Below are 17,499 nucleotides of genomic sequence, written 5' to 3' on the forward strand. Positions count from 1 at the left end.
GTATGTCTGCACACACTTGGTTGAGTCTGCAGGCCTTTTGGGAATGAGTGGCACTTAGGCAACAAGCTTTTTCTCACGGGCAGAGACCCTTATGCTATATACCTTTGGGTAAGAAGATGATGATGGCAAAGGGACGACCAAAGTTTTTCTTGGGTCATTCCCAGCAGTTTCTAGAGAGCTCGAGTTTCTCGCCGTCCAGTCTCAGTTTCAGATCCTCTTCCTCCCTGACAAGCATCTCCAGGCCCCAGTTCCCCCACATGTAATAGTTTCCTTCCTCCCTGAGCCTCTTACCTGAAAAATGTGTCCAGTGAAGGAAGGGGAGGGAAATAAACATCTTTTCATCACATGGATGGACTGAAGTAACCCTTCAGCTGCAGAGGAAACTCAATACTGCCTCTAGCTCACTGAGTCAGAAAGGAGAGGGCAAGGGAAGGGGGATAAGCAAAGTGGTTCCATGTGAGGGATCGAAGTGAAGTCTGGGAAAGACGGGATTGACACCCAAAATACACCTCTCCTTCTCCCTCCCTTTACTCGGACCACCTTATAAAGTCCCCCGCTCTCATCTCAACTCTGTTGGCCCTCTTTTGAACACTACACACCTCTCCTATTTGTCAGATATTGCAGCATCTAAACTAAATATAACATCATTACATATCATTCAGTGATTTCTAATTTTAAACAGACTCAGTGAATAAGAAGGTTTCATGTTTAATGTTTTAGAGCAGGGGTCTCAAACTCCCTGCTCCCAGATATTTTACAGAAATACATTTTTGTTACATAAAAATACTGTATGATATTATATTGAAAACAGCTAGTACTAGGGCTGGGTATTATTAAAATCGAACAATTCAACGCAATTTCGATACAATTAGATTCCATATTGATCTAAATCAAAGATCACCGGCCTTTTTTAAACTAAGTGCCGTGTCAACCGTACTGAGAGAAGAGCTGCTTCATGTGGACTCCTCTTGGACTCCTCACCAGCTCTACCACCATCGTCCTGCTCACATCTCCTCCGCAGCCGCCCCTGTAGCCCCTCCAGTCTAGCCGACTCATCTCCTTCATCTCACCTCTTCATCACCTAACCCTTTCTTGGATTGTAATATTCCAAATATACAACAAACTCCTTGTTAATATTATTTCTTATCATTTTGGTTTCTGTATTTTGGGTTCTTTCGTTTTTCTCTCTTAGAGAAATGTAACACGTTGTCAGTTCTGTTCACATCAGGTGTTTTATTCCATTTATTTTCCAGCCTTTCCAGTTGTTCTAACTTTAACTGTTATTCCACTCATCTATTAAATTCTTTCTTGTGCACCTTTCCAAGTGATTTTTTTTTTACTAAAGACAGTCACACCTGTTACACCTCCACTCAGTTATGTTTGTTTTTTTTTTTTTTTTGGTTCCATATGAAGCGTTCTCTTCTAGCTCCACTCTGCTCTGGTATTTCTGTCTATCCCCTGTGGAGCCATTCTGAGAAGGAGCCCTAATATGTGCAGACATCTATAGCCACCTCGCAATTTGTTGCACACTCCATTCATTTCATGCACTGCCAGAAGTGCTTTGTAATTATCCTGATACTGATGAAGGCTGAGTCCAGGTAATCACAGACAGTTTAGTTGTTTTTCAACATCTTAGCAAAATGTCTCTATCCATAAAAGTGGCAAATTAATTTCCCCTTAATGACCATTCATATGTGTGTTTGTTTGGAAAGAGGATACATAGTCATAAACCGGCACTGTGTGTTAGTCAGACTAGGATTACAGATTAAGCCAATGCTCGTTAGTTTCTGTGGAAATAGGGTTGTAATAAGATGAATAAATGAGTGACTTCTAAAGTCTGGGTCGGTGAACATTTTGGGGCAGCCATGTTGTACCAAGATCAGTTTATTCTCTACACACGAGGATATTAAGGAATCGGCTTAAACCTGCATGGAAATGATCTCCAGTAAACCATTCTTGGAGAGAGAAGAAAAGGAGCAGACTTGGCACAGTGCCCTTAGTAATACTATCCTTCATTTCTTTCTCGTCCACTGTTTCAGCCATACAATTAGAAGATTGTTGCCGAGTCTGGGATTCAAGAAAAGAATACGAGTTAATGTCCCCTATTGTGCCATTTGTTCTTCAGCTAAGTCCAAGATAACACTGGACATCTCACCCTTGTCCTCTTGAAATACAGGAGTTGGGAATCAACCTAAAGAAGGCTCTGGAAGTAATGTCTTTTGTCTAATGTCGTCTAATGTCTTAGAATAGACAAAAGACAAAGACAGGGGCCTGTTATACAGCAAAACCCACTTCTGAAAAATATTTTTGAGCTGTGACAGCTTCTTCTTCTGTCTACTGTTTCCGTCACGGGACGCCACAGCAGATCGTTTGCTTCCATCCCACTCTTGTCTCCTATCCTGTTACTCCAACCAGCTCAATGTCCTCCTTCACTACACACATTCTTCTTCTTCGTCTCCAACTTGATTAACCATAGCTGTTCCTCTGACCATTTCAGCATCTTCACTTCAGTCACTCAGTCTTCTGACCATTAGACAGAGCCACTGTCTCTGAACCATTTTTTGTACCAAAGGACTGGTCGACCGTTATCACCTGTTACTGTGGACCGGTAATACCACACCATTGTTGAAGGATCATTACATTTTTGAAAAAAAACTTTTTGACTTTATTCTGTTAGCAATAGAGACATCCCACACATCCCTGACAGTGAACTGATGCTGCATGTGATTTTCCCCAGCCTTACCTGTTGTGTTCTATCTGTGAGAAAGTTGGTAATCCACTGACAGGTAGATGGCAGGGCAGTAGGCTGGGAAAGCTTGGTGTGTAGAATGTCTGGTATGATTGTGTTGAACACAGAGCTGAAGGCAACAAACAGGATTACATTTACCTACTTACTGGATACAAGGAGCAGTCAGAAACAATCAGGAACACACTGGTCTGGTGTCCTTTCCAGGTAGACTATGGTGTCTGAATTGATGCTGCACGTCTTGAAATCAACTCTTTTATATACAAGCAAGTCAGTGTCAGTGGAGATTCCTCCAGGCTTCATCATCTTCACATCAGCACCATTTATTAATTAAAATGAATAAATGCTAACTGCAGCCAGAATCACTCACTGTGGAACCAAATATTTTTTAGCCTCGGTTTGGAAATCCAGCTTCCACCTATTTGAACTGGACAGCAATTTTCCTTCAATGGTTGCTGACTTCATTGAGGTCTTTTGAGACTATTGAACATCCACCACTACCCTCTACAGTCTTGTCAGCATACCATATAAGTGTGTATGGGTTCCCTACAGCATGTTACGTCACTGTTTTCAATCTAGATCACAGTAACAATGCTCCTTTTAAATATATGGTCAAGCTGCTAATGGTGTGACTCTTGATCACAAAAAGTGATTTGTGACTGAGATTAATTGTTCTGTTTGACCAAAAGCTATGTTTTGCAGGATTTATAACCAAAGTAAACTCGACTGGTTCATACCACAGGACCATATCTGTTTGGAACACACAGTGGTTGAGGATGATTAATATCACACTCCTCACCCCCCACTGTGAATTGGGGACCAAGGGTTGAAACTATTTTTCTTGGTGAGCAGAGAAATGCTTGTGGCTAAAAAACAGGACAAACACTGTTTATCATCTGCCTGATGACAAGCATCCTTTGGGCAAATTAACCACAGGGCCATATCGACTGGCATTGCATGGGAGTCAGTGCCCCTTCACTTTGATTAATCTCCCAGTGTTCCCGTTTCAACTCTATCAAAGTAATCTAAGCGAAGACACACCAACAGTGACAGAGAAAAATAACACTGTGGACTTACCCCCGGTTATAAGGTAAATATACTTACGCATAAAATATACAGGGAAAAAATGTAAATTGTTATACTGCACCTATCTAAGACCGATGTGTGTGAAACTGTGATCACTTGCTTTAGGTTTTGAACTAAACCGTCTGACCTCGAAAGTTCTTTTTTGTGGTATTGGATTTTTTTTTTGTAAGTAGCTGCAGAGAATAATAACTCAAAAGAAAAACCTGTTTACATTTGATCTGGTGTTAAGGTGATGTGGCAGCTTGGACTGAAAAAAATCCATACAAACAATATGTCTGTGAAGGCCCTGACATACTATATCCATCAATCTGTTTCATAAGTTTGAACATTTGTTAGATGAGTACAAAGAGTTGAGTGTTACTCCAGATAAAATACTTAAAATGAGCACATACACTTCTTGATTTTCTAATTCATTCTTTACACAAAATCATACATTTAAATTGTTTATTTTAATTTAGATGATGAATAAATTGTATTATTATATATATTATATATATAATTTGTATTAGCTAAATTATAGCTAATACAAAATCAAAATTAATCTTTTGAGAAATTCCAAGTATTAATTAAGTATTAATTCCAAGTATGGCTGTGTGTTACTGGAAGCCCACACCTCTCTGGCAGTGGCATTCAAAGTACCACATAGTTTTTCAGTGTGGTTTAGGTGAACCATGTTATTAAGCAGGGGTCGACCACAGTCCTCAAATCAGGTATAAAGAACCTCCTAGAATAATGCCGTGCTGATTTTGTACCAGATAAAACACAGTAGAACAACACGAGCAGATGGCATGACTGCCCAAACCACCACTGACTGTAAAAACTTTACCCAGGACCTCAAGCAACTTCAGTGCCTCCCCTTTTTTCCTCCAGAGTCTGGGACCTTTATTTCCTCATCCAGTCCTGAATAGAGAACTATGGAGCACTCAGCAACAGTCCAGTCATTGAACAAGAGCCTCTGATGTGTCTTGTTTGAGAGTGGCTCTTGAAGCACCAACTCCAGCTGCAATCCAATCCTTGTAATTCTTCTCCAAATGATGAACGGGTGCACCTGTTACTACAACATTTTTTTTCCTTTCATTCAACTTCCTGTTAATGTGCTGTGGATAAATTACACTGTGAACAGCTAGCTTCTTTGGCAATTACCTTTGTCTTACCCTCTGGGAAGGCAATGTACAGTAGGACCACATTGTGAGGTGGCTGAGAGTTGGTGTCTTATGTAGAGAGGGAGAAGTTTAATTTACTGATATATTTTGATAATAATCTTTTAGCAACGGCAAATTTCATTTAATCGAAAGCCTACCAAAGCAATTAAGTGTTCTTTAGTGCAAACTGTTATTCTCATAATTAGTAAACCTTCCCACAAAAGGTACTGTTACAAGTTCTAGCAACATCTTCCAAAAAAATGTGCTTGGTACTAAATTAAATTGGATCCATGTGCACCCAAATTTCTGAAAATGAAAAGCTTGTACTCTATTACTTGTCTGCCTATTAAAACAAAACTTTAGCATTTTCTGAGATTAGTAGTCACATTAGCAAAGTAAATTACATCAACTGAACAAAATGAAAGAAATCTACACTAAATATCAATATATTTAAAGAATTCATCAAAATAATACACGTTTTATTTATTGAACAGACAATAATAATCATATTGCTAATATTGTATGTACACTGTCTTTTTTTTATCTCTTTTCCATACACACAAACACAAACACTTGTCGCCAGGATTTGACGTTTTCAGCTTTCCGGTGACGTCACAGTCGTGGGCCAAGATGGCGGCGTACTGTGGCCGTACTTTAGGAGCGTTTCAAAGAAAATATGCCTGCTCTATTTTTTCCATGGCGACGGCGCAGCTCTGCCCGCAGGTAAATCGTAACATCTTATAAATAAAAACAATGTATAAAAAAGGTTAAACGTAAAGCGTGTGACAACGAACTTAAACACCGTTAAAACATTTGCCCCTCGATTTAGCGTCTTCATGCGGGCTTGCAGGTTTGCTTCTGTGTGCATCTACAGTAACTGTTGTACACAGCACCAACAGTAACTCTTCGCTCAACGAATATTTAGACACAATGACGAACTACCGCAACACATCGGTTAAATCTGTAATTATTTCATAAACACCATTTAATTTGATGTAGTGATTTATTTCGCCCAAACATATTCATACGCTCTGGTAATAATGCTATCTGTCCATGAAATGTGACAACAAACTGCACAAAGTATTATTCATTTACAGGGCCGGAAACAATGTCAATTTGTCAGTAAGATTTTTACAAAGACCCTTCATCTGCAGCTGGTGTTATCTTGGCAGAAACAACTTCTGTTTATCTGTCCTTTGGTTAAATTTCTAAAAAAGAAAAACCACCATCACTACCAAGGTGCTATCTGATTGGCACTCTTTGCTGTCAGCTGAGAATCTGGACTTGAGGTTCAAAAATTCAAATTAAACCAGGAGATAACACAATCACTAAACAAAACCTTTAAAACCACTTTAGTGGTTAAAGTGTGATGGTGTGTTTTAGTAAATGTAGATCATTGGAAGGGGTAGATGTTTAAAGTATGTAATTTTGAAGCACTGCATTATGCATCTCAACCATTAAGATGTTTCTGGGAGGAGATGACTCTTGCAGCACTCACATCAACAACTGTAGTATTCAATAAAAATGGAGCGTATGTGTGTATGCTGAAATGTCAGGAAACTGGAAGAAAAGAAAAAAAATCAATGCAGGTTGAATTATCCTATCATTCCAGTACTTCCAGTATCTGAAATATATTTTATTGCTATGCACACATATTAACTTGCTGATGTTTGCTAAATGGTAATGTTAATGCCCAGGTGGTGGCCAATATCCTCTGTGCATTTTTTTACTTCATAAAATAATGTTTAAGTTAAATTGTCCAAGAATTTTATTGATATCATTATTCGCATATGTCTTCGTACATGTAAACCTCATGATGTTGTCTTTGCTCTCCCCCACATCCAGGGCAGACAGATATGTGTGAGCTCTGCACTACACAGAAAGAACGAGACAAACTCCGAACCACGGAAGTTCTCTGCAGAGTTTATAGAGAAGCAGGTGGGGGAGTTCGATATTGGGAAGCGACACCTTGCCAACATGATGGGAGAAGACCCTGAAAACTTCACCCAGGAGGACATAGATGTAAGATGGATGATTTCAGTCTGTGATTAAGATACTGTAGGTCGGGTTACTTTGTTTATCTTCTCATTTTCTTAGTTGCATCTTTACAGCAGTTCATCTGCTTCCATCTTATCTCCTCTACTGTTACACATAACATGACCGTGTCCTCCAATACTACATTCATGGATATTCTCTGTGGTCTCTCTCTCTCTCTCTTGCTTGCCTGGCACCAACTTTTTAGAAAGTGTGACTCCTAAAATCTCTAAATTAGCTTGTCTTTAAAGAACTAAGGAGTTTGTTTGTTTGTTGGTTTTAAATTGGCTTGGCAAAAACACCAATAACATTTGTATCAGTACCATTTGACCACCCTGAAGCTGCAGACATCACCCTCTGTTCAGCAACCGCTTCCTCAATTACCCAACTAAAAGATAGCTAAATTGAATAATGGAGGATGAAAAGGAAGAGTGAAGCTTTGGTGGACTACAGGGAGAAGAACGGCAACAGATTGCCATTACGCACATTTGCAGAGCCACCTGTTCCTATATAACAATACAGAAACAGTGCACAGGATACATTTACTCCTTGGACATTCAGCCGGTCATCAAATTGCTGTCAACAATCCTGAAAATCTGTTGTCTTTGTATGCTAGATTTCTTTTCTAATTTTCACACTTTAGGTCCTGTCTTCTTGATCCTTCAGCACCTCTTGCTGAAGGATCACTTTCTTGACCTCTTACTCTCATGTCTTGTGTGACCTCTGTTGATTGCAAATATCTGCAATGTCTGCTCCTCCATCAACATATTTCACCCAAACTGACATTAACATCTCTGGTGTTTATTCATGTATTTAATTTTTCCCAAACAGAGATGCATCGCTTACCTGTTTCCATCTGGCCTGTTTGAGAAGAAAGCTAAACCCATCATGAAGGTATGTGTGTGTAATTTGGGCTTTTTTACCTTTAAAGTATTATGAAATATTATGAATATGTGGCAGATTATTGGTACTACAATATATCGCAATACGATATATGCGGTAAACAGATTTTCTCACAAAAACCTGCTGCAAATTTTCAAGCCTCCACATGATGGCATCAGAGACCACTCCGTGATGGAGGGAGTGAACACAAATAAAAACAAACCAGGCTAAGCTAGCCAGCATTTGACATTTGGCTTTATGTGCTGGGGCCCTATTTGTACTGTGGTTCTACAGTTGTGTTGCTTGAAAACTTTGCTGCAGACTTTAGACTGTCAGTTAGGGTGAAATTGATATTTTTGTAATTCATGTATAATGGATTCACTACAGTCAATACATTCTGGATATCTGCAGTGTCACAGATAATGTGATGTATCACTGATGACATTTATTGCAATATATCCAGTTATTATTAATATTATTACTATTATTGTTATATCGATTATCGCAGAGTACCTGTATTGTGATGTTATCGTTATTGTAGTACCTGTCAATACCCACCCCTAATTATGAGGAATTAAGCTTTCTAAAAAGGGTAATCTACAAATACGTTAAGACGTACATTGCCTCAACTTACCTCAGTTGATTTAATATGTCCTACTACCCCCAAAAAGTTTTTTTCAGTGTAGCATGCATATTGAATACTGTGTTTTTGTTCCAGCACCCAGATGAAATATTTCCAAAGCAGAGAGGTATGTAGCCTGTACACACTCCACTCCACAACCTGGTCAAAGATTCAGAAACTGAAAAACTATCATCACATCATCTGCTCTTCTTCTTCTTCTCTGTATTTAAAGCTGTCCAGTGGGGAGCAGATGGACGACCTTTTCACTTTCTTTTTTACACTGGAAAAGAGTCTTACTACTCACTGATGCATGTGAGTACTACTCCTTTTTCATCTGAGTAAAATCCTCATCTGGCTTGCTTCTCACACTTCATCATGCTGTTCTTTCCACCCAAGTGTTAAGTAAATAAATAAAGTTAAGGAGAGAAATGATGGCATGGCCAAAACTAGAAAGACAAATTAGAAGCAAGTGTTGAATATTAGTAGGTGAAAGATGAAAGGTTTTGGTTTTTAATATCCAACATTCACAGTAATGCATTTTGGTCTGACTGCTCCTCCTCTCGTACAGCTCGTTACACATTTGTATCCTGATGCTGACTTTTTCCATCATGTTCTGCTAAATTATGTACGCAGTTGGAAAAAACAGTATTTGTGGATGTCAAATAAGAGACCTTATCCAGAGTTGCTTGGTCCTCCTTTCTCACCATTTCTATTATGCTATTATTCCAGTTTGCCTTTTTTTGTACTCCCATTTTTACGCTCTTACACCTAATACCCCTTGTTCCTTGATGAAAGTGACATCATATTAGGCACGCTCTATCAAAAAGGTATTAAAAAACATCTGCTTAAAATTTGGCAGAAAATTGAGTTTTTACCCAGTTCTTACCCAGGGCAGAACAGGCAGCTGAGGTAAGGCTATCAGCCATGGGGACGTGACTGGCATACTTGATGTGTTCAGTGAGCTCAGACCTATGAGGCCTCAGAGAGGTTTGTTTACATGTTACAGCTTACATTTTAACTCAAAGGGAGGCGCATAATTTAATGTAGTAATTCTTTCTTAGAACGTTTTCTCAATTTTTTTCAATTATTAATTATTTCAATAATTATTATTTTTTATTTGCTTGAGAAATGCAACAAAAGAAGAAAAATGCACCAAGCTTTTTGTATTCCAGGTATTTAAACAGGAAACATAAAGAACCAAAAGTTTGTTCTCAATATCGTTGAATATTTTCCATTCTCTCTGGTCTGTTTGTCAGCATTTTCATTGTTTTTATATTATTTGAAAGATCTGAATTTTTTGGATTTTTTTTAAAGAATTTACCTTTTGTTTTATGGTAGTTTTAACGGTTATTTTTAGCTTTAAGCATTATCTGATCTAACAACAAAGGGTTAAACATTTTAAGGTACTGATTTTTAAGGGCTGTGTTAAAATTATTATTTTAAAAAACATTTTATTTCTGCTGTAGTGATCATATTGAAGTCAATCTTATTTTTACCAATGACATCAAATTGGCAACATATTTCCAGTTATCCATCATTTGGGGGTTTTTTTTCAATAGGAATTATATGGCAAAATCCTAAACTTGGAAAAGTACCAGGACCGTCTCAAAGCCAAAGGACTGTTTTCAAAAGATGCCAAACAGATGTAAGTAGAGTGCATGTGGCGAGAGGTAGTGATGGGTGAGAGCAGATTTTTTGATTTGATATGGTACTGATTACATTTTTGTTATCCTGATACTGATATCAATACTTTGTGTGAATCCTACACTAAATCAAACACATGACAGCTAATGACCATTTAATAGTTTAATATGTATTTTTCACAACATATTAGTCCAGTTTACATCTCATTATATTTACATAATGTAACCTCAATAGTATAATTGCTACTGGGGCGGTGCAGCTCAAAAGTCTGTACTGTATGAAGTAGATTACATTGAAAGATGTGGAAGTGACACATGCACTTTCTTCATTTATTATTTACTGTCAATAAAGGAGTAATCGATGCTCGAGGATCGATATATTTTTAGTAGAAAGCACAAAATAAATATTATTAGAATACTTTATGAGAGTTGTCGACGCTCATGTGAGTATTGATATATTGATATTGTGGAATTGATCACTAGTGAGTGCCTTGTTCTGTGAATTATGTCACCACAAAAGAAATCTTTTACGATGCCTTTTATTCTAAATATAAATAATCGATTTGCAGTTTGTGTACCTTCGTTTTTTGACTTTCATGAGAAACATAAATGTGTTTCTTCCAGCTCCTTAAGAGCAACCAGGTGGCTCACGAAGGAGGAAGTAGAGACGGTGCTGTTGGAGGGCATCTCAACTCAAGACGTAATGGCAGACAAACTATTCCTTCCTCCTCCTGTTACTCAATAATCTGTCTCTGATCGGCTGATGTTTTTCTACTCAGTACACTCGCTTCATTCAGCTGCTGGAGCAACTCATCTCCATGCCCTACCACTCTGTTGAGGAGAAGTTTATCTTGCAGTATCGCCAACAACTGGAAGCTCAATCAAGTAAACAAACAGTGCCACAGCTGGAGAAGGATGACAGAGGGGTGGATTTCAGCAGAGCAGAGGGTGAGTGTCAGCAGTGCACACATCCTCCTGACTTTGACATGACATTTGTTTCAGCTTTTTACTTCTTTATCTGAAGTTTTCCATGTGGTATAGACCAGTGTTTCCCAAACTTTTTTTCTGGGGACCCATATTTTAAAAGTCACAAAGCTTTGCAACCCAAGTCAATAGACATTATTCGTAAACTCCTGGGAACCATGATGGGAGAAGACCCCCCAAAAAATCTCTAGTGACCCACCTGAGGGTCACAACCCAGTCTTTGGGAAACAATGGTATAGATCACATGATGATCTGGAAGTTGTTGTTTGAAATACGTTATGTATGTTTTTTCCCTGTGTGTGAGAGGTGGTTTACTTCACCATCTCCCATAAGTATACTGAGAAAACCTTGATCCATTATTCCCATGTATGACCACAGGTACTTATGTACAGTATTTGAGTTCGAATTTATGAGGAAAATCAAGTTACGTCACAACGTAGGAACAGAACTGCCACTAAGTTGAAGGCTACTTGTATTTTGATTAGCACATAATAATAACAGGTTAATTATAAAAAAAAATTTATGAGTCCCTACTATGTAGATTTACTAGGGAAACTGTGTTATGGTACAGCAGTATAATGGTGAAGAATTTCTGATTAAAGGTAACCTCTCTTAATGTTTGAACTCATTTCAGAGCCTTCAGTGGTTTGGAACTAATAGTGTGTTTGTGTGTGTGTGTGTGTGTGTCTTCAAAAACAGGTCGCAGGAAGTCATCAGTGGCTTCTGTAATTCTTCGAGACTGTGGCTCAGGACACATCACAGTCAACGGTCACGACTACCTGCAGTACTTTTCTGTTCTGCAAGACAGGTAGGACAGTAGTGCACGTGTTGGCAGAAACCAACCGTTAACCGTTCCCACATTCTCAGCTCCTCTGCTGCCTCGTTTCTAAACTTATTTGCTTTTAAAATGCAACACACAGCGTTCCCCCACCTTACGGTCCCACCCTGTGCACCTCAAGAAAAAACTACCTTTTTCACTCTTCACAGCTTTGCCTCGTCTTTTCCCCTTTTCTTTTATCTTCCTGCACCGAGTTAATTACACAGTTGAGTGATTGTGTGTGCATGTATGTGTGTATGAGAATGTCCAGAGCCGGTGTTGTCACGCACTGTGAGGACAGGCTGTAATTAGAGCACAGGGGTGACAATTGACTTTGTCAGCAGCTGTGGGCCATTCGGCCTGAGACGCCGACCGGAACACAATGCGCCGTCCCCTTTTCTGTGCCTCACACCCAGCAAACAGTCTTGCATGTTCCCGCTGAGTCAGATGTTCCTCTCATATGTAGTAGTTGGATTGTAATGGAAAGTGTTTAACGGAGGATCTTCTGCGCTCATGGACAAAGTCAGACAAACAGAGGTCAAATTAGCCAGGCGTCTGGAGATGGTGCCACTGTCTGCTTAACAGCTCACACTGTAGCGCTGCCTATTCAAACAACATCATTATTTTACTGTAGCTTATTTTCTTTTCCCTCCTCTCACCTCCTTCAGAGAGCAGCTGATGTTTCCACTCCAGTTCACTGGCATGCTGGGACGCTTCGATCTGGAATGCACAGTGAGCGGTGGCGGTAGGTCCGGCCAGGCCGGAGCTCTGCGGCTTGCCATTTCTCGCTGTCTACTTAGCTTCCTGTCTGAGGGGGAGGTGGAGAATCTGAGACAAGGTAAATGATGCTTGACTGATTATAACTGTAACTCGCACCACATATAAGGCCTTTTCTCAAGTACAATAAGCTTAATATAACTTAGATTATTGTAAGATAAAATTGTTTTTTTCTACATAACATTGTTACATTACCATATTGTTTGATCAGTCTACTGTTGATCTCTAATTTAGTACAGAACAAACACACTAAAATGTGGCTTACACCTGATCAGTAATATATATCTGTAGTAGCCTTGGCATCTTTAAAACTGTTTCGTCCTTACTGTTTTCTAGCCGGTCTGCTGACTTCTGACCCCAGAGTGAAGGAGCGGAAGAAGCCAGGACAGGAAGGAGCAAGAAAAAAATTCACATGGAAAAAACGCTGAGGGGGCAAAACGAAGAATTTGAACCAGAAAAAATGAACATTCACACTTTTCTGTACAAATACAATGCCCCCTGCAGCCACAGTTCCCAAGTCGGAGCCCAGTTGCAGTTTCGTCCACTAGATGGCAACATCTGTCCAATAATTACAAAAATAACACTGTAGTCAAATTAAGTCGTTTTATAATAAAAATATTTATGTTGTACTTATGTTTCTTTGTTGTTATTTAATGATTAGCAATTTCCCTTTTTAAGAGATGTATGTATTTTTAAAGTAAAATTGCGTAGTAAAATCTACATTCGTTTAGGAAGCCTAGACTAGTGGATTTGCTGAACCTGGGTGACTTGGAAACATGTATTTAATTTTCATTCTTTTTTATTTTCGCACTCTGTTGCTGCACTATATCAGATTCAGGTGATGTCTCAGCTGCGTTTACGGCCTCAGCATAACGTTTTTATTATTAATAACGTTTACGTTTTCTGTCTGATGCCTTAAACGCAAACCAAATCCTAACAATAGGAAAGCACCTGTTCTAGTCCGTGTACCAGAAAGAATGTTACGTCAGTTCTATACGGAAATACGCGCAGAAAATAATCTGACAGGTTAAATGGAATAATTGCCATTGCTTTTCTGTGCAGTGAAACCAGCGTAGTTGATTTTGTTGGGTGGAGTCACAGTCACACCCGTGCTCTGATGCCGCGGAAGTCTTATTATCTGTACAGCATCTGACGTTTGTGACGTCAGCTTGGGTTCACGTTGGTGTCTTTTTGGTTCTACGTATTCACATTTTTCTCCCACATTGAAGCAGCGTTGCTGAGCCCCGCGATGACGACGGAGGCGGACTGCAACAGCAACTTTCTGGAAGTGAAAAGGCTGCAGGAGCTCATCCGAAAGTTGGAGCGACAGAACGAAGAGCTGCGCATCCAGACGACTGACTGTACAGGCGGCCAACGATCGCCGCGGTTCCACCTCTTAAGTCCTCAGACAGACTATTTCAAACTGCACATTGCCGGAGATAAAGCAGAAACGGGGGAGAAGGAGGGAGACGTCGGCGGATCGGTCCTGGATGAGGTCGAGCTTCTGGATTTGGGTTCTCTGGATGAAGATGAAGAAACGTGGTAACAGTTTCTTTTTGCAGAAGGTGCAACAATACAGTGTCAAGCACAGAGACAACTTCACGCGTGTGGCACATGAAGTGTAAAACTGGATGTGGAGGAGTTTGGATTTGTATTATTATTATTATTATTTTATATGTTCAATCAACTTTCTAAATTTATATATATATTTATATATGTATATATTTGCATGAATACAAATGGACAAGCTTGTTACAAGCAACAGATTACATTGTCATTAAATTTAGTACTGATGTGGTGACTTTAAAAAAGTACCTTCATGCAAGTCTTTCGCACTGATTTCTATTTTTTCAATAATTCAAATGTATATTTATAGATTGTTTTCAGAATGACCTTTTGATCTCTACCTTTCAGGTTGTATGAGTCGCCAAAGGCCAGACGGAGCTCAGAGAAGTCCCTCTCACCTCTGCAGTGGTGCCAACAGGTTCTGAATAACCTGAAGACAGATCTGGAGACCACCAGGCAGTCGCTGTCCTTCCAACTAAACCAAGGTACAGAAACATACGATTCAAAGGGAGTTGACTTGGAGCTGGAGCCTCACACCAGCCAAGAGCGTGCATGGAATCCACCATGACTAAGAGAGGTTTTGATGTTTGTTGAACTGCACTCAGGGCTCAAGGTTGAACTTTTGCTTGGACCAAAGAATTAAAGTTGTGACATACGGCAAGAGAAAACAGCTATTAGATATTTTAATGTCAACAAAAGTTCATTTTAAAATGTAGGCATTTTCATTTTTCATTCAGGAAGTGGTCCACATGAGTGCAGTGGGTTCCTCATCTTCACACTGCTCAGTCCAGTGTACTGTCTTTGTCAACTGTGCATCATATGTGTTTTCATTTTTAGGGGCACTATACACCAGGTGGATGTTATCATCTCCATCTAAAACAGAAGAGCTGCATGGTTTAAACTGCACCGTTGGTAAACGAAGGCTTGCTTTGGTGTTGAACACGTGCTTTGTCGGCTGAGAGCATTTGGTGACAGACACAGGGATGCCAACACAACAGCCTTTTGTTCACCAACACTGCAGGGTGTGTGTGTATCATCTGTGTGAGGCAACAGAATCCGTATGCTTGCATTTGTCGCAGGGCCAGAATTTTTGTGGGCAAATAACTTGGGGTCTGGACATTTTTTAAAAAAACACATTATTATTTGATGTTCATTTTGAAATTCAGTCATGGGCCAGATTTGGCCGTTCGAAGCGTTGGCTTGCGGCCACCAGTTGATTGCACCAATGGATGGAGTAAAACACCATACTCCATTTAATAATGTTCAGTGTAAATAATGATGGATAGCAGCATTTACTCACACTGTAGGTTTAATCGATAATGATTAATTATTTGACTTCTTACAAATATAAACTGTTGTTGTTGTTGTTATGCTAACGTTTCAGAGGTCACCTCCATTTTTTTCTTTACCCTGTTCTCAGGCTCCAGGTGGCGTAGCTCCATGACCAGTTCCTCTCCGTCCTTCTCTCCTGGCCCTCCCCTCAGGCAAAATGGTGGAGGTTCCACCGTGGTTGTTCCTTTATGTTCGACTTCTCAACCCTCTGAAAAGAACACAAACCCACCAGCCTGTAAGCCATGTTTTTTGTCAACAAACATTTGTCATTTCTTTTTTAAATCAATTGTATATTGTAATGATTTAATAGGCTATTTGTAAAAAAAAACATTTATATATTTTCTCCTGTCCATCTCCTAGACATGTCTATTGCACATACCAATCTTGCCCGTTGCATATTTACATGTGTCTCACATTGAGAATTGGCTTTGCAAGAGACCTTTTTTATTTGCATTCTCTGTATCTTTATTTCTCTGATTTATTCTTTTCCTCTCCAGTCCTTCCTGACATCCGTCGGACACAGAGTCCACTAGGAAAGAAGTTGTCTCCAATAGCTGAGAGGACTCCGACGTTCCTCCCTCATTCAGCCAGTAGACGTAAAAAAAAAAAAAACAGCTCAGGAGCTTAAGATATATATATATATATATATATATACTGTATATATATATATATATATGCATATATATACTGTATATGTATACATATTGTATATACTGTATATATATGAATATATGTATAAATAAATATAAGTATATCTACTTATGTGTATATATTTTCTTTTATTCTATTTTGTAAGACAGCAGGTAGATGTATGTTTCACATGTACATAGGTATATACCAAAAATATGTTTTACCTATGTACATGTTTTTCTTTAAGGTTTGTGTATTTTAGTCATTACTGTGCATCGTGACAGTGGCTTGTACAAAGAGAAATGATTTGATATAAAAGATGGGTGCTGAGGTCATGAATTGAGGATTCAAGTTTTATTTTTTCTCTCTCTTTGTTGTTCTCTCAGCCATCCACCTGAGTCACTTGTTCCTCACTCCTGCGTCACCCGTGGGCAGGGGCCTCGGTGTATCAGACGTGTTGGACACTCCCATCACTATGGGATTCAAACTACAGGACTTTACTGATGTCCAGGTCATGGCGCGCATGCAGGAGGAGAGTAAGTCATTTAGAGAGAAGCCATTGTAACAGCTGTGCAGTGTTCACCTTCTGCACTGTTTTTTTATTTAGACGTCCACAAGTGGGCGTTGTATTTCAGCATTACGTAAATGCCACATTCTTAACCAGCAGTTTTTGGTAAATTTTGAAAAATATTGTACATTCCATATACCGGTATATATATTTATATTTCTGTGGTTATTATCAGTCTTGACCTGTTGCCTACTGTGGCTAACTGTGCGTCTCTGTTGTCTTTCTTCTTAACTAACATCTTAACTCATGCCTTCAGATCTCAGAGCTCATCGCTACTTCAGCTTCATTAATCCCAACAGGTGATGACTGTGTCTCGTGTGTGAGTGTGCTTGTATTACCTGCTGGCTCTCACCTTTGACTCCTGCAGGCCTAAGACAGGACTACGTAGGCGGGACCTCCACGCTGGACCTCCTGCGCAGCCAGAGCTTCACCTCAGAGCTCAGCGTCAGCCCCGACCTGGGAGAGGGAAAGGAGGGCAACGACGAAGATTGTTCCCTTCTACTGCACCTAACACGCTCACACACCTTGTCCAGTATCAGAGAATTGGACCAAAGCCTAAGGTTCCTGGTCACCCCACCTCCCACTCCCTCCACTCGTACACTCCCCTTAGCCGGCATCGCCATTCAGCCTCTGGACCAAGGCCGATCCCGAAGAATGGAATTGGGCAGCC

At 39.6% G+C, this 17,499-nt stretch overlaps 2 protein-coding genes across 2 annotated transcripts; both read left to right on the forward strand.

Moving 5' to 3' along the window:
* The first annotated feature begins 5,546 nt into the window (after nucleotides 1-5,546).
* mrps9 (mitochondrial ribosomal protein S9) lies at nucleotides 5,547-13,359 on the forward strand. The gene is made up of 11 exons (XM_008324779.3): nucleotides 5,547-5,697; nucleotides 6,820-6,996; nucleotides 7,840-7,902; nucleotides 8,609-8,639; nucleotides 8,745-8,824; nucleotides 10,072-10,157; nucleotides 10,780-10,855; nucleotides 10,935-11,103; nucleotides 11,839-11,947; nucleotides 12,625-12,794; nucleotides 13,070-13,359. Exons 1-11 carry the CDS (start codon nucleotides 5,605-5,607, stop codon nucleotides 13,159-13,161), a joined length of 1,146 nt encoding a protein of 381 aa, XP_008323001.1. The 5' UTR covers nucleotides 5,547-5,604; the 3' UTR covers nucleotides 13,162-13,359.
* Nucleotides 13,360-13,470: 111 nt separating this feature from the next.
* Nucleotides 13,471-17,494, forward strand: LOC103389389 (SLAIN motif-containing protein 2-like; the record flags this gene model as incomplete). The annotated part of the gene is made up of 7 exons (XM_017038334.2): nucleotides 13,471-14,275; nucleotides 14,648-14,784; nucleotides 15,720-15,866; nucleotides 16,129-16,227; nucleotides 16,648-16,797; nucleotides 17,086-17,128; nucleotides 17,197-17,494. Coding segments are annotated over exons 1-7 (1,167 nt in total), but the record flags the coding sequence as incomplete, so codon positions are not given.
* Between the last annotated feature and the right edge of the window lie 5 nt (nucleotides 17,495-17,499).

This window comes from Cynoglossus semilaevis, chromosome 14 (genome assembly GCF_000523025.1).
Source record: "Cynoglossus semilaevis isolate Cse_v1.0 chromosome 14, Cse_v1.0, whole genome shotgun sequence".
NCBI classification, from domain to species: Eukaryota; Metazoa; Chordata; class Actinopteri; order Pleuronectiformes; family Cynoglossidae; genus Cynoglossus; species Cynoglossus semilaevis.

Bases quoted from the DNA above. Each gene is read 5' to 3' on its own strand.
- mrps9 (XM_008324779.3), top strand. From the start codon at position 5,605: ATGGCGGCGTACTGTGGCCGTACTTTAGGAGCGTTTCAAAGAAAATAT. The intron at 6,997-7,839 runs GTAAGATGGATG...TTTCCCAAACAG, and splicing joins TCACCCAGGAGGACATAGAT to AGATGCATCGCTTACCTGTT. The intron at 7,903-8,608 runs GTATGTGTGTGT...TTTTTGTTCCAG, and splicing joins AAGCTAAACCCATCATGAAG to CACCCAGATGAAATATTTCC.